At 40.2% G+C, this 22,812-nt stretch overlaps 1 protein-coding gene across 3 annotated transcripts in view; it reads left to right on the top strand.

Annotated features, from left to right (window-relative positions):
- The window catches only part of cdadc1 (cytidine and dCMP deaminase domain containing 1), a 70,647-nt gene that overhangs the window by 24,487 nt on the left and 23,348 nt on the right, over positions 1-22,812 (top strand). For all 3 annotated transcript variants that reach the window (XM_051926346.1, XM_051926347.1, XM_028799180.2), the window contains exons 2-5: positions 6,618-6,724; positions 11,619-11,796; positions 14,401-14,985; positions 16,125-16,174. In XM_051926346.1, the coding sequence (XP_051782306.1) occupies positions 6,618-6,724; positions 11,619-11,796; positions 14,401-14,985; positions 16,125-16,174 (920 nt within the window). The remainder of the gene's footprint in view (positions 1-6,617; positions 6,725-11,618; positions 11,797-14,400; positions 14,986-16,124; positions 16,175-22,812) is intronic.

Genomic DNA, 22,812 nt, shown 5'->3' with positions numbered 1-22,812 from the left:
GTATATATATATATATATGTATATATATATATGTATGTATGTATATTTATTATGTATATGTAATATTGTATATATGTATATGTATATGTATATATATATATAATGTATATGTATAATATATATATTAGTATATATATATATGTATATATATATATATATTGTATAATATTTATATTATATATATTATATGTGTAGTATATATATGTTTATATTATATATATATATATAAATTTAATATGTATGTGTTAGGACCAAAACCTGAAATTGGCCAAAGCAGGAAGTGTCCGGCCAAATCGAGAAATGGCCAATGTCCAATCTTTTCCTTGATTTCAGGATTTGGCCGGCCTGTTTGCAAAATGGCATGGGGGCAATCGACCAAGTTGGAAGAAAAAAGACATGAGTAGAGATTTGTTGCGCAGTAGTAGTAGTAGTGCAATTGCATAAAGTGTAGCCTCGGTGGCTCTTGTTCAGAAAGCGGACGCCGCTGTGGTTGTTTCACAAGAATTAAGATTAGGTATATAAGTAGGTTTCACATTTCTGTTATCATTTTACCCCTAAAATAGTGACTTAACATCAGGAACCTATTTTATTGACCTTATGGTTAGTGTTTGGGCAAGGGGAAGGCCAGCTTTTCAGTTTTTTACTTTTTTTTTATGCATAAAATGTATTGAGAAGTCAAGCAAAATGACACCTTTTATTGGCTAACTAAAAAGATTACAATATGCAGACTTTTGAGGCAACTCAGGCCCCTTCTTCAGGCAAAATGTAATACAGAAACTGGAGTTCCTTGTGTTTATATACTGTACACACCAGGACAGAGACAGCATTTTAAAACCTTTAAGTGAGACATCTTAGATGTAAAAAATTAATAGACCTTTTCATGCTAAGATTCATTTAGCAAGAGAGGAGGACAATGTGTGGTCAAGTAGTAGAAAACAGTCGTAGACTACTAAGCACTGTTGTAAGTCGCTCTGGATAAGAGCGTCTGCTAAATAATGTAAATGTAAATGTCAAGATCTTTGGATAAGATAACTGTCCAGCAAAGTCTTCTGAAGTTTCTGATGAGTTTTTCAATACAATGTGGGTCTGTAGTCAGGTTATCTGCGTCAGTCTGAGAGATGCAAACAATCCCCATATCTGGCCATAAAACTCTTGTCTCTATTTAAACCATGTCACATCTTGCCTGAAGAAGGGGGCCTGAGTTTCCTCGAAAGCTTGCATATTTTAATCTTTTTAGTTGGCTAATAAAAGGGGTAATTTTGCTTGACTTCTCACTACATTCATAATGACTAACACGGTACAACACCCAGTACTACAGATATTTATATATAAAAGATATTTTATTTTCATTCCACATCAACAATTTGGACTATATTGTTAAGTCCATTACATAAAATCCAATTGAAAACCCATTTTAATTCCAGATTACAATGCGACAAAACAGGACAAACGCTAATGGGGATAATAGGTTCTCACAGCACTGTATTTTCTGCTGGGTTAGCCTTTGTCACTGTACACCTTTCTGAGAATTTACTTTTCTAGGTTGCACTTGCTTATCTTTTATTTCTAATACATCAGTAACCTGCTTATCCAGTTCAGGGTTTCGGGAAGTTGCGCCCTGGCCTAGTCCAGTCCAGTGCAGGCTTGACTAATGCATACACCTTCACAGAGCCAGTTTTGATTTACATTGCATACATGACTTTAGGATCTTATAGGAAAACCCACATGGTCTTGGGATGATCAGGTTTCAATTCATTCAGTTCTCCAAATTTATTTGTTTCAAAAATCCGAACCTTGTCTAAAAGAGAAGCTAATACTAAACCATACAAAAATATAACAGCAGTAACGGGGAAAAAAGAAAAATCTAATAATGGTGATTGTCTAACAGTCATCTAGCATAAGGATAGAAGCTCCTACAACATCTTTCATTCCCAGTTTTCTGGCTGCAGTGTCGTCTTCTCGACTTCAGCAGCCTAAACAGTTTTATTTCTGGGAAGACTGGAGTCCCTGGGTATTTTGAGAGCCCTGACCAAGGACTACCTGATGGAGATATCCTGTAGAGCAGGCACTTGGGAAGTGAAGTCCCAATGCTGTTTCTCAGCTAGGCACACAACCTTCTGTAGAGATTTCCGCACCTGGGGCCTCATTTATAAAACCTGCATACACACATAAAGGGGCTTGAAATGTGCATCCGCAACTTCTCACAGGATTTATAAAAGAAAACTTGACAGGGGAACGTGCGTATATTTACGGCAGCTCTGACCCGTGCATCCGTAACATTTCAGAGAAACTGAGAAATGGTGACGCCTTCGATCAAGTAGGGAAATGATGCCAAGCCAGCTAAACAGTGACTCACGTTTGTAATAATTCTGTTTACCGAGCTGTTGTTATAATGTGCAATGACATGAGAAATGTATTACAGCTGAAAAGTGATGAATATGATGAGCAGACTGGATTTTACTTCCCTTTAAGTGCTGTGCATTTGCACTGAGAAATGTTTTTTTTGTTTTTTTTTTTGTAATTTTAGACTTCCTGATGTCACTTCTCAGGGAATCGGTGGACAGGTCAGAAATATGTCGGTCAAGCTTCACTTCATCATGGCCACTGTACTAGAAGCCATTAGCACTAGAATTACCAGAGCCTACGAAAAAACTCGTAGATCCGTCCCACTTTAAATCGCTTCGCACCTCCCTGTCAGCGTCTTTTGTCCTGTAAATGTGTGGATAAGCAGCAAACAGCTAGCAGCCTGCTATCACATCCCCCACCGCCGCACAGTTTTCTCAGTTCAAGTCTGTTTACCTGCGTGTCAATTGCTTAGAGCTGTATAGAGAGAGAAGTCAAGCAAAATGACACCTTTTATGAATGCTATATCGTTATTTGGAACACATGCATTTCATGTGTGTTCCGTGTCTACAGTGATCTATGTAAACACATTGTTAAAACAGAAAAGTTTTTCATGTTTTAGTAATAATTGACAAAATATAGATCTGAAGTGTATAATGTGTGAAGCCTGAATTCCAAATATCAAAGAAACACTTTCACAAAAGGTACAAATATAACAGAACAAGTGCGTTTTTATTCAAAAATATAACTGCAGAAAAAGAACCTGCGTTAGGGTGCGACATTGACACGCATTTGCTACGACTGCTTCGGTGGCGCAGTGGTATCAACTGTTGACTTGTAATTAAAACTTCACAGGTTCAATCCCGGACGAGTCCATTTAGAGAAGTGAGCTGCTAGTATTCATGATTTATTATTATTATTATTATTACTATTTTAGAATAAAAACATACATTTGATTCCAGTCTGTAACAGCCGGTGTAATTTAAGATACTTGTAAAAGTTAGCTTTGCTTTTTTTTTTTTTATTTTATTTAGTTTTATTCTCTCAGGAGCGTTCACGATCTTAACCAAACCCCACATACACTGCTGTTTTCACATAAAGACGCGCTATAACAGGTCAACTCAGATCATGACGAGGTTCTACATCGGAGCAAGAATGCACTTCTGCCATCGCTGTACTTTGTATATATACATGGGAAACTCTGCAGTCTACTTGTGACTTTATGCTGTAGGAAGTAAGTAAATAAATAATAGTAAATAGATAAATAACATTCAATCTGGCTCTTATGTAAGTAACATATAAATGTTAATGTTTTGGGCACATGCACCGTCCTTACATACACCGTCCTTTGTATGTAAGAGGCAGATCGAATGTTATACCTTGAGTTATTTACTTACTTCCTACAGCATAAAGTCACAAGTAGAGTGCAGAGGGAATGCTCAAAAAATACATGGAATGCCAAGAAAAGTGCCTGCTGACACTTTAGTACACAAGCAATGGTACGAGAATGCAGTTACACTTTTTTTTGGGGCACATACACCGTCCAGATCTAAACATTAGCGTGTAGAGTCGCTTGCGTACTGAAGAGTCTATAGCTGCAGGTGGAAGCTGCCATCACTGTACTTTGTATGTAAGAGCATGTATGTAAAAAACAAAGCTAAGTGCAGTTATGCAGTTGTTATACCGATCTGTAGTGTTGAAAAAGGAGCCGAGTCAGAAAGTGAAGCTCTCGATTTACCAGTCAGTCTACGTCCCTAACCTCGCCTCTGGTCATGAGCTTTGGGTAATAACTGAAAGAATGATATTGCAGGTATAGGTGGCCAAAATGAGCTTTCACCACAAGATGGCTGGGCTCTCCCTTAGAGACAGGGTGAGAAGCACCGACATTTAGGAGAGGCTTGGAATAGAGCCACTGACTGTCCTCATCGAGAAAAGCCAATTGAGGTGGTTCTGGCATCTGATAGGGATACCTTCTGGTGGAGGTTTTCAGGCATGACCAACTCGGTGTAGACCCAGAGCTCGCTGCGATGATTAGATCTCTCAGATGGCCTGGGAAGAAGGCCTTGGGATCCCACGGTATGAGCTGGCAGGTGTGGCCGGAGAAAGAGATTTGTAGGCCTCACGACTAAGACCGTTGCCCTCCCACGAGCTGGTTTCAGATAAGCGGCGGAAAACAAATGTTTTTACATAATATAAAAAAGGCAATTTGCAACAGTGTTTGGTTTTCCTAATGCCATTGGAGCATTTTAATGTAATCCTATTACAGTAAGGGCACTAAGCGAGAATTAGGCTGCTTTGGTTAACTGTCTGCAGTTGAAATTCTATTAACATAAGACTGACGACGATCGTCAGGACTCCTCTGACATAATGCTAAATAAGAAGACTCTCCAATTACAGATGCTACTTGTAGGTTGAAATCAGAGAGCTTTGTCACGCTCTGCCGGTAACAACAAATTCGCTTCTTTGCCAGATTGGATCTTCTTTTATTTCAGTCATAATTTGACTGGAGCTCACAGCGAGTAATTAACCATACTAAAAAATAGTAAAACGTAATAAATTGAAAGAAAATGATGTTTCATGTTGCGTTAGAGGTATTCGTTGCGTTTTACACTTTAGTTCCGTTTGACTTTGAAATTAACACGCAAATACTTTTTAAACTTACACTTTTACTGTAAAAACTTTTTGTCAATATGGCATTGAATTCTGATTCCGTGTTTGGACTTGCATTGTGACAACGCAGTGTATAACTGCCTGTGAGTGAATATCGTTTCTTTCTCTCTAATAAATAAACCGACTTTTTTGAATGTCCCTGTGATTTGTTAATTGTCATAGCAAAAACTATTCTAATGAGAAAATGTAAACGTTTTAATATGAGTGGTGTCTAACGTTATCCCCTGAAGATGTACTACATTACCTTTGTTGTCGCCTGTGAAAATTTTACATGTCAGAATTGTTCAACCAATTTTGAATACAACTAATCTTGTCCTATTGCATAGCCCATCACTCAGACATAAATTATGCAATAACATTACGATACGTCCTTCTTTCAACAGTAATTTGGCCGGTGGAAGACCAGATGGTGTTAACAGTTGTAGATGTTCTACGGGATATTGTAAGTTGATGTTTTCATCTTATGCACCGTCACCACCAACTGTTCCATCATAGTCTATTGCTACGCATTTAACCAATTTGCTGTGTAACCGATTGACAATTTTCGCATTAATTCGTTTGACTTCATCATTTCTCTGTGCCAAGTTTCCCTGTGTACTCATTCCTTCTGTTGATAACCCTTCGGGATGAAATTCTTTAATAAGATTTGGACATAATTAGTCTTCTTTTATTGGGAACTTAAAGTGAGGAAAACGTAAAAACTTATAAGAGCTGAGAGCGCAGGAACTGTGTTTGACAAAAGCATTTACACGAATGAGAGGTGAGAGGAGCGTGGGTGTGGGCCGTTAACTGGAAATGATTGAGAGGAGGGCGGGACTTGAAAAAATCTCTTGGCAATATTCTCAAGATTTTCTTTTATAATAGAGATATATAGCACCTGCCAAATAATACAACGAGTACACAACATATGTTTCACCCTAATTGGGGCTCATCAGGTGTATGCATCTTTGCTTCCCCTTGCAGAATTGAACCTTGGATGTCAGTGCCTGAGGCAAAGCCTCTGATGTTGCGCCATGGCGGCTTGTTTGTTTACTTGACAGGGTATAGATTGGAGTACTATATGAAAAGGTCTGATCACAATCGGATATTTGGGTGGTTACCTACTAGGTTACGCCTGTGGTTGGTCAACCAGTTGCTTCGCACCAACCCGGAGACAAGCCATCTTTGCAGATGATCGCTTGCACTTGCTCCACTTCCCAGCGTGAGCACGTCCATTATTTATTTATTCGTAAAGCCGCCCAGCACCACGGACCACTCTTCCTACATCTTTTCTTTGTTCAGTATTGTTTTCCTATCATATGAATTTATTGCTAAAGTACATAAAACATCTCGGTAGCATGAAGTAGCTATGATTTCCCAGAAGTCTTCCAGTTTCATATTATGCAAAGTCTTGAAGCTGTGAAATTAATTTCTGTTTCATTTCAATTAATGCCACTTCACTGCAATAAGACATCTGAAAGAGCAAGAGTATGTCGCCTAAAGGCATGTTCCATTTTTAATTAGCGTATAAGAGTACTTCATTTGTAGCCCTGGACATCTCGCTTCAGTGATTTGTTGTAAGATTAATCCTAGGTGTTTTTAAAATCTTTAATCTCTCGTTGTAGGTCACAGTCCAAGACTTTCCAGAGTGAACCTGTTCACATTGCTGAGTCTGTGGATGGAGATTTTTCCTACTGCAACGGAAGATGAGGAGAGCAAAGGGACAAAGCCGGTACACAGAAGCATTTGTTTTCCCCTCTCCCCTTTCCCTTCTTAGTACTTGATGGCATTTTGGATACTCTGAACGTTCTTACAGGATGTTTTTGCCGGTTTTTGGGTTCTGTTCCTTTTCTTCTTTGGTTGAATAATCCAGTGGCATGCTGAGGAGGCAACGGCCCTGGGCATCCATATATTTTTGGGCGGGGCAATCCAATCCAATCCAAAGAGTGTTGCTCTGTTTCGAAAATAATTTTAAATTACAGCTCCATTCTCAGTGAAGCACTATGACTTCTAAGCGCTAGAAGTGCTTGCACCAGTCCTGACCGGGCCTCACGCAGCGAAAAGAGGCCTTCCCTTGAAAATATTATCAAAACTATGTTTATTTCACATGGGACAGGAAATTATACCCACAAGTCAAGGGCTTCAGCATGACTTGAGAGAAGCTTCGCTCCCTCCCTCTCCCCCAGTCCCGTATGCGCGGTGAACTTGGCAATTATCCAACCTTGGTGCAGTGAAGTTTTTTCTGAGATTGAGTTCACTTCATTTCATCTCTCATGTTCTTTTTCTAGCTAGTACAGTAAGGTAAATTGGAGAAATATTTAGTCTGTGTAGCCCGAGTTAATCTGGGTTATGTTATAATTCTTGCATGTACAGGAGTTCGATCGCATCCATGTCACAAGAGCGTCTGACCAACATGGCTTTAATCAGCATTGAAAAGGAATTCCTGACAGATGATGTAAAAAATGAAGTAGTACAATTGTTTTCAGGGAGGAGATCTAATTTGGGGAAACAAACTTACCATATATACTCGCGTATAAGTCGGGTCTTGAAATCCGAAAAATCGATCATAAAATCAAACCCCGACTTATACGCCCGTTCAAAAATACAATTTTTTTTTTTTTTCTTTTTCATCTTCTTGCCTCCTCCAATCTCACACCAGTTTCTCAGACACATTGAATTTTGTTGCAGCAGCGCAGTTACCAATTTCTTTCGCCACTTGAACGACTTTTAATTTAAAACCATCTGCATGTTTTCTTCTGATCGAACACTCCATCGTAGATAAGGGATGCTCGTACGATAAAGGTGTATGAGGATGTGAGATACAAAAAACACAAAACAGTGCAAACGTCACTTTGGAATAGTTCAGGTATTACCGTGTGGTCACATAAACACAATACATAGAAAAAAAGGCAGTGTGCTCTATGGTTTCTCTCTCAGGTGGGAGTTAGCATTTCATAACCTCTTGGACCATTAGCATGAGTTTTCCGCATTCAATTTATACGACCGACATTTAAATAATGCCAGAAATTATACGGTAAAATCAAGCCCCGACTTATCTGCGGGAGAACTTAAACACGAGTCGTCGTCTTCTTCTTTTGGCTGCTCCCATTAGGGGTTGCCACAGCGGATCATCTTCTTCCATATATTTCTCTCCTCTGCATCTTGTTCTGTTACACCCATCACTGCATGTCCTCTCTCACCACATCCATAAACCTTCCATTAGGCCTTTCTCTTTTCCTCTTCCCTGGCAGCTCTATCTTTAACATCCTTTTCCCAATATACTTTGTCTCCCAACCATCCAACTTGAGCTGACCCTCTAATGTCCTCATTTCTAATCCTATCCATCCTCGTCACACTCAATGCAAATCTTAGCATCTTTAACTCTGCCACCTCCAGCTCTGTCTCCTGCTTTCTGGTCAGTGCCACCATCTTTAACCCATATAACATAGTAAGTCTCACTATCGTCCTGTAGACCTTCCCTTTCACTCTTGCTGATACCCGTCTGTCACAAATCACTCCTGACACTCTTCTCCACCCATTCCACCCTGCCTGCACTGTTGTTTTCACCTCTTTTCCACAATCCCCATTACTCTGTACTGTTGATCCCAAGTATTTAAGCTCATCCACCTTTGCCAACTCTACTCCCTTCATCCTCACCATTTCACTGACCTCCCTCTTATTTACACACATGTATTCTGTCTTGTTCCTGCTGACCTTCATTCCTCTCCTCCCTAAAGCATATCTCCACCTCTTCTGGGTCTCCTCAACCTGCTCCCTACTCTCGCTACAGATCACAATTTCTTTTGCAAACATCATAGTCCACGGGGACTCCTGTCTAATCTCGTCTGTCTTCCTGTCCATCACCATTGCAAATAAGAAAGAGCTCAGAGCCGATCCCTGATGTAATTCCACCTCCACCTTGAATGCATCCGTCACTCCTACCGCAGACCTCACCACGGTCACACTTCCCTCGTACATATCCTGTACAACTCTTACGTACTTCTCTGCCACTCCTGACTTCCTCATACAATACCACAACTCCTCTCGAGGCACCTTGTCAAATGCTTTCTCCAGGTCCACAAACACACAATGCAACTCCTTCTGGCCTTCACTATACTCCTCTTTCTTGGCATGAAACCATACTGCTGCTCACTAATCATCACCTCACTTTTTAACTGAACTTCCACTACACTTTCCCTTAATTTCATGCTGTGGCTCATCAGTTTTATCCCCCTGTAGTTACTATTTCTTCTCCACTTCTCAGGCATCCTCTCACTTTCCAAGATTCCATTAAACAATCTGGTTAAAAACTCCACTGCCATCTCTCCTAAACACCTCCATGCTTCCATAGGTATGTCATCTGGACCAACGGCCTTTCCATTTTTCATCTTCTTCATAGCTGTTCTTACTTCCTCCTTGCTAATCCGTTGTACTTCCTGATTCACTATCTCCACATCATCCAGCCTCTTCTCTCTCTTGTTCTCTTCATTCGTCAGCCTCTCAAAGTACTCTTTCCATCTGCTCAATACACTCTCCTCGCTTGTGAGTACGTTTTTATCTTTATCCTTTATCACCCTAACCTGCTGCACATCTTTCCCAGCTCGGTCCCTCTCTATATCCCACTGGTCCTTTTCTCCCTCCTTAGTATCCAACCTCTCATACAACTCATCATACGCCTTTTCTTTAGCCTTCACCACCTCTCTCTTCATCTTGTGCCTTATCTCGTTGTACTCTTGTCTACCTTCTGCATCTCTCTGCCAATCCCACATCTTCTTTGCCATCCTCTTCCTCTGTATACTCTCCTGTATTTCCTCATTTCACCACCAGGTTTCCTTTTCCTTCTTCCTCTTTCCAGATGTCACGCCAAGCACCCTTCTTGCTGTTATCCTTACTACATCTGCTGTAGTTTCCCAGCTGTCTGATAACTCTTCACTGCCACCCAGTGCCTGTCTCACCTCCTCCCTAAACTCAACCTTGCAGTTTTCCTTTTCTAAATTCCACCATTTGATCCTTGGCTCTGCCCTCACTTTCCTCCTCTTCTTGATCTCCAACGTCATCCTACAGACCACCATCCTATGCTGCTTAACTACACTTTCCCCTGCCACCACTTTGCAGTCTTCAATCTCCTTCAGATCAACTCTTCTGCATAAGATGTAATCTACTTGTGTGCATCTACCTCCACTCTTGTACGTAACCCTATGTTCCTCCCTCTTCTTAAAATACGTATTCATCACAGCCATGTCCATCCTTTTGGCAAAATCCACTATTCTCTGACCTTCATTCCTCTCCTTGACACCATACCTACCCATCACCTCCTTGTCTCTACTGTTCCCTTCACCAACATGTCCATTGAAATCCGCTCCAATCACCACTTTCTGTCCCTTGGGTACACTGTTCATCACTTCATCCAACTCACTCCAGAAATCTTCTTTCTCACCCATTGCACACCCAACTTTCACCCAACAACATTCATCATCACACCTCCAATTTCCAGCTTCATAATCATTACTCGTGTCTGATACTCTTTTCACCTTCAAAACACTCTTGACATACTGTTCCTCCAGAGTAACCCCTACTCCATTTCTCCTCCCATCCACACTGATAGAACAATTTGAATCCACCTCTGATCCACCTGGCCTTACTCCCCTTCCATTTAGTCTCTTGTACGCACAATATATCAACCTTCCTTCTCTCCATCATATCTGCTAACTCTCTCCCTTTACCAGTCATACTGCCAACATTCAAAGTTCCTACCCTCAGTTCCACTCTCTTTACCTTCCTCCTCTCCTCTTTCCTCTGGACACGTCGTCCCCCCCCTTCTTCTCCTTGTTCTTCTTCTTCGGCCAACAATAGCCCAATTTCCGCCAGCACCCTGTTGGCTAACAGTACTGGTGGCAGTCGTTGTTAACCCAGGGCTTGACCGATCTGGTATGGAAATTTGTATTGTTGTCTGCATGTTGATATGGCAAAATTTTACACCGGATGCCCTTCCTGACGTAACCCTCCCCATTTATCCGGGCTTGGGACCGCCATGAAGAAACACACTGGTTTGTGCATCCCCTGTGGCTGGGTTAGAACCTAAACACGATTATATACGGTAAATTAATATTTAATTTGAATAAAGTGTTTATTTCTTATTTAGTAGATAGATAGATACTTTATTAATCCCCAAGAGGAAATTCACATACTCCAGCAGCAGCATACTAATAAAAACAATATTAATTAAAGAGTGATAACAATGCAGTGCAAGTTAAAAAGTGCAAGGTGGAGAGTGCCTTTCTTTATCATATTCATAGCCTTCTTTACCACTCACTTTGACAGCACCTCACCTTAGTGGGCATACAATCAAGGAGTTTCCCCATGGGTATCTTCCAACCTCGGCATGTCACTGTATATAAAGTATAAATTATAGTGAGAGTCATTTGTTAGTGCAAATTTACTTGTACCTAAAGTTTGTATTGTGCCAGTGTAGGAAAGAGGTTGAATAATCAATCAGTTCATTAATTATCGTCTTCCCAAAATTATAACAATTCACAGGAATTCACTGATTAAGTGAGGGATTTTCGTTATGTTGACCATCTTGTCCCCAGTATGGTCTTATTTAATTTAATTTTTTTTTTTTTTAGTTTCGACAAACTGGTCTTGCTGTGGTGCAGAATATGAAAGTTACTGGGTTGCATTGCTCCAGCTCGGAGCTCCATGCTGGCCAAATTGCAGTCATCAAACACGGGTCTCTCTTAAAGGGCTGTGATCTTTATTTCTCCAGAAGGCCATGTTCCACATGTCTGAAGATGGTGGTAAACGGTAAGTTGTCCAGCCTGTGGTTTGCAATAAGTGCTTTGTTTGATAGCAAGGGTAACCTGGGAAGGGTGCGCATGTGAAATGGTCCTTGCATGTTCTGCTGTATCCTGTAGATATTCCAGGTGGATTTATTTCAATGATTATTCCATATTATGACGATAATTCAAAATTTATGTTTCAGAAAGTGTGCATAACACTGCACACCAGGTTGTAAATGCTATGTGAAGTGACTGTGTTTTGGCGAGTTGGCTGTCACTCATGTCACTAGCCATATGTTTCATCTCATGTCCTGGTTCTGAACACTTACCAGTTAGTGTGGTGCACAGAAATTAACTGATAACTTCCTGCCACTTCATAGCATTTCGTTGCAGTTAGCTCTGAAGTTCCATCATCTTACCACAAGACTTTGGCTAATTCAGTTATACAAAGATAAGAAGGCAGTACACAGAGGAGTCTCTCTTCACAAGACCTCGCCATTGTATCACATGGTTTTTTCATATCAGTGCTATGCTGATGATAAGCAGCTGTACCTGTCATTCCCACCAAAGACCAACACGGTGTCAGCTGAATCCACCCTGTGGCTCGCAGTATAACAGTTATTAAATGAGCCCCAGGGTGGTTTCCCAGATGCAAATGTGTGAAGTATAGGTATGTCTTTATTATATAAAAAAAAATCCTTTAATGAGACGAGACTTTTTTCACGAGAATTTTTTCATGTTCTGCGAGACTTTGACCATGAGATTTTATCAAGTCCCGCCCTCCTCTCAATCATTTTCAACCACGCACACGGCCCTCTCACCTCTCATTTCTGTGAATGCTTTTGACAGACACACTTCCTGCTCTTTTAGCTCTTATAAATTTTGACGTTTTCCTCACTTTAAGTTCCCAATTAAAGAAGACGTATTATGTCCAAATCTTATTGAAGAATTTCATCATGAAGAGTTATCAACAGAAAAAATGAGTACACAGGCAATCCTAGCACAGAGAAACGATGAAATCAAATGAATTAACACCAATAATGTTGATCGGTTACATGGCAAATTGGTTAAATGCGTATCAATAGACTACGCTGAAACAGTTGGTGGTGATGGTACAGAAGATGAAAACATCAGCTTACAATATCCAGTAGAATATCTACAATCGTTAACACTGTCCAGTCTTCCACCGGCCGAATTACTGTTGAAAGAAGGATGTATCCCAGAAAGGTAATGTAGGACATCTTCAGGGGATAACATTAGACACCAAAGGAGATCTCGATGCCATTCGTATTAAAACGTTTACAGTTTCCCATTAGAATAGCTTTTGCAAAGACAATTAACAAATCACAGGGACAAACATTCTAAAAAGTCGTTTTATTTAATAGAGAGAGAAATGAAATTCAATAACAGGCAGTTATACGTTACGTTGTCACGATGAAAGTCCAAACACAGAATCAAAATACAATGCGATATTGCCGAAAATTTAATTAAAATTGTTTTTACTGAAGTTTTACAGTAAAAGTGTAAGTTTAAAAAGATTTGCGAGTTTATTTCAAAGGTAAACAGAACGAAATTGTATTACTCAACAAATAACTCATAACGCTACATGAAACGTAATTTACTTTCAAATTGTTTTACTATTTTTTTTTTTTTTTTTTTTAACAATTTTATTGATTTTATTGAAATCACACAACATTCCATACAAATAGATCAATTTTACAAGAATAGGATTGAAAACAATATCAACCCCCCACCCCGAGAAAGAGAGCATGGGGAGCAGAATAAAACTTAAACCTAGTAAAAATGAGTAAATAGATAAATTAATAAGTGAATATAGATAAATGGAGAAGAAAAAGAAATTTAAAAAAAAGGAGAATCGGGAGAGAATCTGCTTTCTCAGTGCTTTAAAAGCTTATTCTAAAATGTTATTGATTAGATCCTGCTAGGTTTTGAAAAATTTCTGCACAGATCCTCTAAGTGAGAATTTTATTTTTTCCAATTTCAAATAATATATAACATCAGTTACCGACTGACTTAAAATAGGAGAGTTAGGATTCTTCCAGTTTAGCAAGATAGGTCTACGTGCCAATAGTGTAGTAAAGGCCATTACAGTTTTTGTCCTTCTTCACTTTAAGCCCCTCTGTGAGCCCACCAAACACAACTGTTAATGGGTTAGGAGGGATTGTGACTCCCAGGCTGTCTGAAAGGCACTTAAAGATTTTGGTCCAGAATGATGTTAATTTGGCGCAGGCCCAAAACATATGAGCCAGTGAGGCTGGAGCTCGATTGCAACGTTCGCAGGTTAGATTTTGCCCTGGAAACATTTTACTATATTTTGATATGGTTAATTACTTGCTGTAATGTAAAATAGTTAGTTCTATTGTGCATATGTAACAATTCCCATGAAAATAAATATCTGTTAAAATTGTTCATCCGCATCCCCATAAGTGAGCGTCGGAGCCGCAAAGAGGCTAGCGTGTAGCACCGGCCCGGGAGTTGTCAAGCACAGCGCCCTCGTATATAGATATAGTGTGTTTCTTTTCCCTGCTGACATGGTGCTGGCCACTAGGTTAGTTTGTTTTGCATTTCCTCTTCTTAATTCTGTTTTTCTTTCTTTTTTTTTTTTTAGCTGGGATAAACAGGATTTCTTACTGGCCAGCAGATCCTGAAATCAGCCTTATAGAGAGCGAGATGCTCACTGGTGCTTCAAGTCTTGATGCCAAACTGGATGCCAATGCTGCAGAAAGACTCCGCTCCAATAGCCGCGCTCATATAGGTGTTCTGCTCCAACCATTAGCTTGTAACATGAACCAGTTTGTAGAAGAAACATCAAAGAAGTGCGAATTTCTACAAAAAATGGCACTCTTGGAGCCTAATTTTAATCTGGATGAGTTCTTTTTTGAGAACCGCAAGAAACAATTGAAGGATTACGAGAAAATCTTCCTAATTTCTGATGAAGAAACACATAAATGTATCTTGATGAAAATGGGTTTGGAAAATTTTTGTGAGAACCCTTATTTCTCAAACCTACGGCAACAAATGAAGGACCTCATACTGCTTTTGGCTACAGTTGATGCCAGTGTTCCCAACTGTAGGGACTATGGATTTTACTGTGGAGATTTCCATTCGGAAGAGACGGCGCACTGCCACGGTTTACCTCAGGACATCGCGCGGCACTGTGTGGTGCAAGCCAGACTTTTGGCATATCGAACTGGTGAGATGTTCTTTTATACCGTTTGTCTTGCTTCTGTAATTTAGGACGGCAGCTGTATAGTTTATTTATGTAACTGGTTGTGCCAAAAGCAGTAATTCGTTGGTACCTATCTGATCAGCAGAACCGTGCCATCAATATTCATTTAATATTAGTGAATGGTTTAATTACTATATCAGATTTAGAGCTGTTACATTTTGAAATTGGAGCTTGTGTTCGGTGCTGTTTTTCAAGTTCACGTTTAAATATATCATCGTGCATGATTTACAATGGAATCCTTACCTGTGCGTCTCTAGAGAATAGTGAAAGTAGTACAAAAGCAACAACAGGCAATAAATACAACACCATACATGAAATGAAATGAAATGCCAGGCAGTCTTGTGACCCAAGGATAATGTCTGGCCTTGAATCTAGTGGTGCAAATGACCCTGTCCTGTTTGTCACAACAAAGGAAGGAAAAAGGGGATTGTGCAGGATGGATGGATGGATGAGGTCTTTAATCGTGCACTTTAACTTTCAGAGGCAGAATGTCTTTTATAGACATGGACAAGTTTATTGGTACCCTAACACGAAAAAAGAAGAGCCCATAATTGTCTGTGAAATAACTTGAAACCGATAAAAATCATTGACACCCATCATCGTTTATTCCTCATTTAACAAAAATCGGACTTGGCTTTTTAGTTTTGGATCACCAGAATATTTCAGATGATAACACAAATAAAAATGGCATGGACAGAAATGTTGGGACCCTTAATGTAATCATTTGTTGCAAAACCTTTGGAGTTGGCAATCCCTGCAAACCATCGGTTCCTGGAGCTCTCCATGAGACCTCTGCACCTGTCGACAGGTCGTTTGGCCCACTCATCCTGAGCAAACTGCTCCAGCTGTGTCAAGTTTGAAGGGGGTCCTCTACTGGCTGTTTGTTTCACTTCATTCCATAGATGTTAGATAGGATTCAAATCAGAGCTCATAGATGGCCACTTGGGTACGTTTAGCTGTGTGGTTTGTGTCATTACCCTGAAGGGTCCATGACCTGCAACTGAGACGGAGCCTTCTGACACTGGCCAGTACGTTTCTTTCCAGAATTTGTTGATGTGAATTGTATGTCATCTCAATTTTCACCAAGTCTTCTTGCTTTCCAGAGGACCCAAAAACTGGTGTTGGCGCTGTGATCTGGGCACAAAAAAAATCTGTAAGTAGAATATTCTTGAATGTCCTTGATCCCTGTATTTTGATGAATCTGCAGCAGCATTCAGGAGTGCTAGCTCATTGCTGCAGAGGCAGAGCCGTTGTGTCCCACCCCGGCCCAGTCACTGTGTGTGCTGGTTGAATGTTCCACTGTCCATCTGGGGTTCCTGCCAGTACTTTTTATTTCCAGTTTCTATCATGTTAGAAAATGTCATGGCGTAACTTTCAGGTGTTTTGAAATATGGAGCATTTGTAACTTGTTTATTTACTTCTTCAGAGACAGATATCACATTTTCATATTTTAAATAATTTTGGAAAGAGTCATATCCAAAAATAACAGTAACAGTGAAAGTAGACTGTAATTACATGTATGTTGGCCGAGTACATTTTATTATATCATATAGCTAGAAACCATGCCAAATAGATAACGCATTGGGTGAAGTAACTTTCATAGGCATCGTGAGGCACATGCTCTCTGGGAAGAGGTTTGTTAGAGATGGCAGCCTTTACTAAACGTGTGTGTGTGTGTGTGTGTGTATATATATATATATATATATATATATATATATATATATATAGGGGGCGGCACGGTGGCGCAGTGGGTAGCGCTGCTGCCTCGCAGTTGGGAGACCTGGGGACCTGGGTTCGCTTCCCTGGTCCTCCCTGCGTGGAGTTTGCATGTTCTCCCCGTGTCTGCGTGGGTTTCCTCCCACAGTCCAAAGACATGCAGGTTAGGTGGATTGGCGATTCTAAATTGGCCCTAATGTGTGCTTGGTGTGTGGGTGTGTTTGTGTGTGTGTCCTGGGGTGAGTTGGCACCCTGCCCGGGATTGGTTCCTTCCTTGTGCCCTGTGTTGGCTAGGATTGGCTCCAGCAGACCACCGTGACCCTGTGTTCGGATTCAGCGGGTTGGAAAATGGATGGATGGATATATATATATATATATATATCTATATATACTGTCATATGAAAAAGTTAGGGAACCCCTGTCAGCCTGCATAATAATTGACTCTCCTTTCAACAATAAAGATAACAGTGGTATGTCTTTCATTTCCTAGGAACATCTGAGTACTGGGGTGTTCTCCAAACAAAGATGTTTAGTGACTCAGTATTTAGTTGTATGAAATTAAATCAAATGTGAAAAACTGGCTGTGCACAAATGTGGGTCCCCTTGTCATTGTGCTGATTTGAATGCCTGTCACTGCTCAATGCTGATTACTTACAACATCAAATTGGTTGGATGAGCTCGTTAAGCCTTGAACTTCATAGACAGGTGTGTCCTATCATGAGATATAAAGATATTTAAGGTGGTCAATTGCAAGTTGTGCTTCCCTGTGACTCTCCTCTGAAGAGTGACAGCATGGGATCCTCAAAGCAACTCTCCAAAGATCTGAAAACAAAGATCGTTCAGTCTCCTGGTTTAGGGGATGGCTACAAAAAGCCATCTCAGAGGTTTAAACTGTCAGTTTCAACTGTAAGGAATAGAATCAGGAAATGGAAGGCCACAGGCACAGTTGCTGTTAAACCCAGCAGGTCTGACAGGCCAAGAAAAATACAGGAGCGGCATATGAGCAGGATTGTGAGAATGGTTACAGACAACCCACAGGTCACCTCCAAAGACCTGCAAGAACATCTTGCTGCAGATGATGTATCTGTACATCGTTCTACAATTCAGCTCAATTTGCACAAAGAACATCTGTATGGCAGGGTGATGAGAAAGAAGCCCTTTCTGCACTCACGCCACAAACATAGTCGCTTCTTGTATGCCAATGCTCATTTAGACAAGCCAGATTCATTTTGGAACAAAGTACTTTGGACTGATGAGACAAAAATGGAGTTATTTGGTCATAACAAAAAGCACTTTCTTTGCATGGTGGAAGAAGAAGAACACCGCATTCCAAGAAAAACACCTGCTACCTACTGTCACATTTGGTGGAGGCTCCATCATGCTGTGTGGCTAGTTCGGGGACTGGGGCCCTTGTTAAAGTCGAGGGTCAATTAATTTAACCCAATATCAACAAATTCTTCAGGATAATGTTCAAGCATCAGTCACAAAGTTGAAGTTACACAGGGGTTGAATATTCCAACAAGACAATGAACCAAAACACAGTTCAAAATCTACAAAGGCATTCATGCAGAGGGAGAAGTACAATTTTCTGGAATGGCCGTCACATTCCCCTGACTTGAATATCATGGAAAATCTAATGGATGATTTGAAGCAGGCTGTCCATGCTCGGCAGCCATCAAATTTAACTGAACTGGAGAGATTTTGTATTAAAGAATGGTCAACAATACCTCCATCCAGAATCCAGACACTCATCAAAGGCTATAGGAGGACAGCGTCTAGAGGCAAAAGGAGGCTCAACTAAGTATTGATGTCATATCTCTGTTGGGGTGCCCAAATGTATGCACCTGTCTAATGTTATGATGCATATTGCATATTTTCTGTTAATCCAATAAATTTAATGTCACTGCTGATATACTACTGTTTCCATAAGGCATGTCAGATGTTAAAAGGAAGTTGCTACTTTGAAATCTCAGCCAATGAGAAACAAAAATCTAAAGAATTAAGACTTTTTCATATGACCGTATATATAAATATATACTAGCAAAATACCTGTGCTTAGCAGCGTGGAAGTAGTGTGTTAAAGAAGTTATGAAAAAGCAAAGGAACCATTTTAAAAATAATGTAACATGATTGTCAATGTAATTGTCGTAGGCTTATTTTAGTATTGACAGTGAATTTGATGATTGTAAAGAGTTTAATTTATGATTGTAAATGTTGTGTATGAGAAATACACATTTTTAGTTTGTAAGGGTCTCTTTGTAAATGATGTTTGCAGTTCTGCCCTCGGGCTGTAAAATGACCAAGCTGTCTGCTGAGCTTAGGGTACGGGTCGGTGAAATTGTGATCGACGGTGATCACCTGAATAGACATGTTATTCGGGGTAAACTTGCACCTGTTGAGAAAGAAAGTATAAAGGAAGGCGAGAAGTGGTGGAGCAGGGAATGAAAAGCAGAAGTCGGCACCAGGAAGACGCATGTGAGCAAATAAAGAAGCCCAACAATGTCAGCCTTGAAGCGGTGGAGTAAACGAAAAGGCAGGTGTCGCCAGCAGGAAGACGTGAAGTAAGACCAAGAATAACAGGCTTGAAGCGGTGGAGTAAAGAAGAAGGGAGCAGTGAGCACAACAAACATCTGAGGAAAGTAAGGAAGCGAGTGAGGAGGCACATGAGCACGGGATGTCGTTAATAGGCAGGGAGCCAACCACATGGTGGATGCGTGGACATCGGCCCTGCGGAAAAAGGAAGGGGGACTGGGGGCTGGCCTTGTGCATCTCTGTCGTGAAATAAATCATCTATTAATGGAAATAAGGAATGAAACCGCATAAAGGAGAAGTCAGTTCTGAAAGTTCCTTACGGCATAATGATGAGAATTGCCAAAAAGAAGATGTTATTTCCAGAAGTTCGTTACGGGGCACGGTGCAAAAAGAAACATACTTTATGTTTTTGAGTACAATGTAAAGGATGATCATGGGAAATTTGGGCTTCCTTCGTAAATTGGAAGTCGCAGAAATAGTTCTATCAAACAGTTGTGGCGAGCGCCCTCTTCTACGCAGTGGTGTGCTGGGGAGGCAGCATTAAGAGGAAAGACGCCTCACGCCTGCATAAACTGGTAAGGAAGGCAGGCTCTATTGTTGGCATGGAGCTGGACAGTTTAACATCTGTGGCAGAGCGAAGGGCGCTCAGCAGGCTCCTATCAATTATGGAGAATCCACTGCATCCACTAAATAATGTCATCTCCAGACAGAAGAGCAGCTTCAGCGACAGACTGCTGTCACTGTCCTGCTCCACTGACAGACTGAGGAGATCATTCCTCCCCCAAACTATGCGACTCTTTAATTCCACCCGGGGGGGTAAACGTTAATATTTAACATTATACATAGTTATTGTCTGTTTTTTTTTCACCTGTATTATTATCATTCTTTAATTTAATATTATTTATTGTATCAGTATGCTGCTGCTGAAGAATGTGAATTTCCCATTGGGATTAATAAAGTATCTATCTATCTATCTAGTGAGGAGGGGTTCTCTATCTATCTATCTATCTATCTATCTATCTATCTATCTATCTATCTATCTATCTATCTATCTATCTATCTATCTATCTATCTATCATATAGTGCCTTTCATATCTATCTATCGATCGATCGATCGATCGGCGCAGGCAGGAGCAATGTCTGCCATCTGTCCATAGGTGAATTCTAGGGTTCAGTGCAGTTGTCCGATTTTTATACCTTCTCTTTGTACATGAACTTTCCAAACATGGGTACAATTTGTTTGCTGACAAGCGTGAGTAGGAAATAACATGCGTTTACTGCAGAGGTTGCTGGCTTGGGAAACCTTGACTTAGCTGACTTCGACCCTGGCCATATTTATTGATCATGACCAAACAGGGCACATTCGTACTTCAGCATTGTGTAACACTCAGGTCGTCCTGTGACCCTGTCAGTTGGAGTCTCATTATAAATAAAATACTGTGTGTCAGTAACCCTCACAGATTACAGTGGCACACTTAAATCCTTGACCTACAGAATCCAAAACAACAGCTGTCAAACTTATATTTTTTATACTATTATTAGTTGTCAGTCGTGGATGGTATATAGCTAATTGAAATTATCAAAAGTACCTGATTGAATGTTAAAATCTGTGTTGAGGCCTCAAGCTAAATTGTTAGCTGCAACAGACCCTGATGGACAGAATGTGACGTAGTGCTTTGCTGGAAAAATCTAGTATCAGAAAAATATTGAATTTTTTCTAGTTTGTCGATAATGGAGCCATTAGTAGTGTAATTATGAATATTGAGCACATGTGTATTCATTGTGTGTATAACCGCTTACGGGGCTCCTTTCCATTCATCTCCATTCATTTCTGGTTAAGTTGAGTGGTGTTTTGTGTTCTTCAGTTGCATTTTTTGCCTTTATGGTAAAGAGGATCATTTAACTGAACTGGTATGACTTCAGGCAGTTGGTCTTGGAGAAGTTTATGTGAGCCACATAGGAGACCGAATGTCCTGGTGTTTCAGCAGCTGGTGTTAGGGATCACTTTTGCTGTCAGGATTGGCTATTGGACAAATAAAAGAGGAAAATACACAAGTTGAAAGAACCCCTTTCATGGTAAATTTGAAACAGAAAACAAACCTATAATTGAAATCACACAGACTGTTTCTATGTTTTACGTCTGATGATTTAGAAAATTCTTCAGTGCATTTAAATGACAGTTCTGTATGTGTTGACGCAGCAATTTCATTGATTAAGGTTATTTGCAAGGTTATTTCATAAAAACTGTTGACTTTTAAGTGAAGGGACATGCAGCCCAAAGTATATTAATGCACCAGTAAGACCACATCTGGAGTCCTGTGTGCAGTTCTGGTCACCATGACACAGGTAAGACAGAGCAGCACTTGAAGTTGTGTAGAGGAGAACAACCAAGTGCATCATGGGACTTTAGGACATGTCCTGCTGTGACAGACTCAAAGAATTAAACCTGTTTAGTCTCAAGCAGAGGAGATTCCATGAGGACCTAATCCCAGATATTTAAAATCCTGAAAGGCGTTGATAAAGCAGATCAGCAGCATTCTTTTGGCTCAAGGGTGAATCTTGTACTCGGACATCAGGGGAAATGAAGGGGAAGCGCATTTAAAACTGAAGACCGGAAGCACCTCTTTACACGATGAATTGTGGCCGAGACGTGAAGTTGAAGCAGAAACCTTAACAACTTGGAAGAGGAGTCTCGTTGAGATATTGGGACAGATTAGCTATTAGCTAAACAAATGGCCTTGATGGACTGAATGGTCTCTACTTGTTTGTCATATTTCTTATGTTTCTTAAGTTCTGGCCATTTCAAGAAATTTGAAATTGATTTGAGATATTCCCAACATATTTCCATAAAAATAACTCTACCACGTTTTAACAATCTGTCCATTGGAATGCAGACAGACATGTCAACTTCCTTGTGAAGTTGTTGGAATTTGGAACAGACTATCAAGTCAAGTAGTGGAAGCAGAAACGTTGACAACTAATAGCAAGTTAGAAAATGTACACATGGCAGAACATTCAGGTGCATTCTGGGACTTACCGATTTGAGGCCTTTATCTTTTTTTAATTTCCTTTCAAAGAGTCGAACATCACATTTTGATCATTTAAATATTGCCGTAACAGTGAGTTGTATTCCAAATTGACAAGAGGTGCTATATTGCAAATTACATGATATAAAGTTTTTTTAATAGCACTTTACAGTGTAGTTAAATATGTAGCCCAGATAGGCTTGTGGTGGCTTTCACAGACAGCAGATTCCAACTAAAGTGACGTTGGCTGTGGAGGGTCTGTGGTAATTGTAGTTCACATTTCTTAAATGTGACATCTTTAAAGGACATACACAAAGAGTTAAAATCTCCGTTGAAGTCTCCATGTAAATTTGCTGGTTACTTTGGCCCATAATGGAGAGCAGGCCTGGGGCTTTGCCGATAAATCGCAATATTGGGGAATTTCCTGAATGTACAGATATGGCAGCCACAAGGGTGTGTTTAGTGTAATGTACTGTGAATACAGACCATAAAATTTGTTCACTTTATGCGCCCAGAC

Source organism: Erpetoichthys calabaricus, chromosome 4 (genome assembly GCF_900747795.2).
Source record: "Erpetoichthys calabaricus chromosome 4, fErpCal1.3, whole genome shotgun sequence".
Lineage (NCBI taxonomy): Eukaryota > Metazoa > Chordata > Cladistia > Polypteriformes > Polypteridae > Erpetoichthys > Erpetoichthys calabaricus.
Note: the sequence above shows the minus strand (reverse complement) of the source record. Positions and strands in the feature narration are given on the sequence as shown.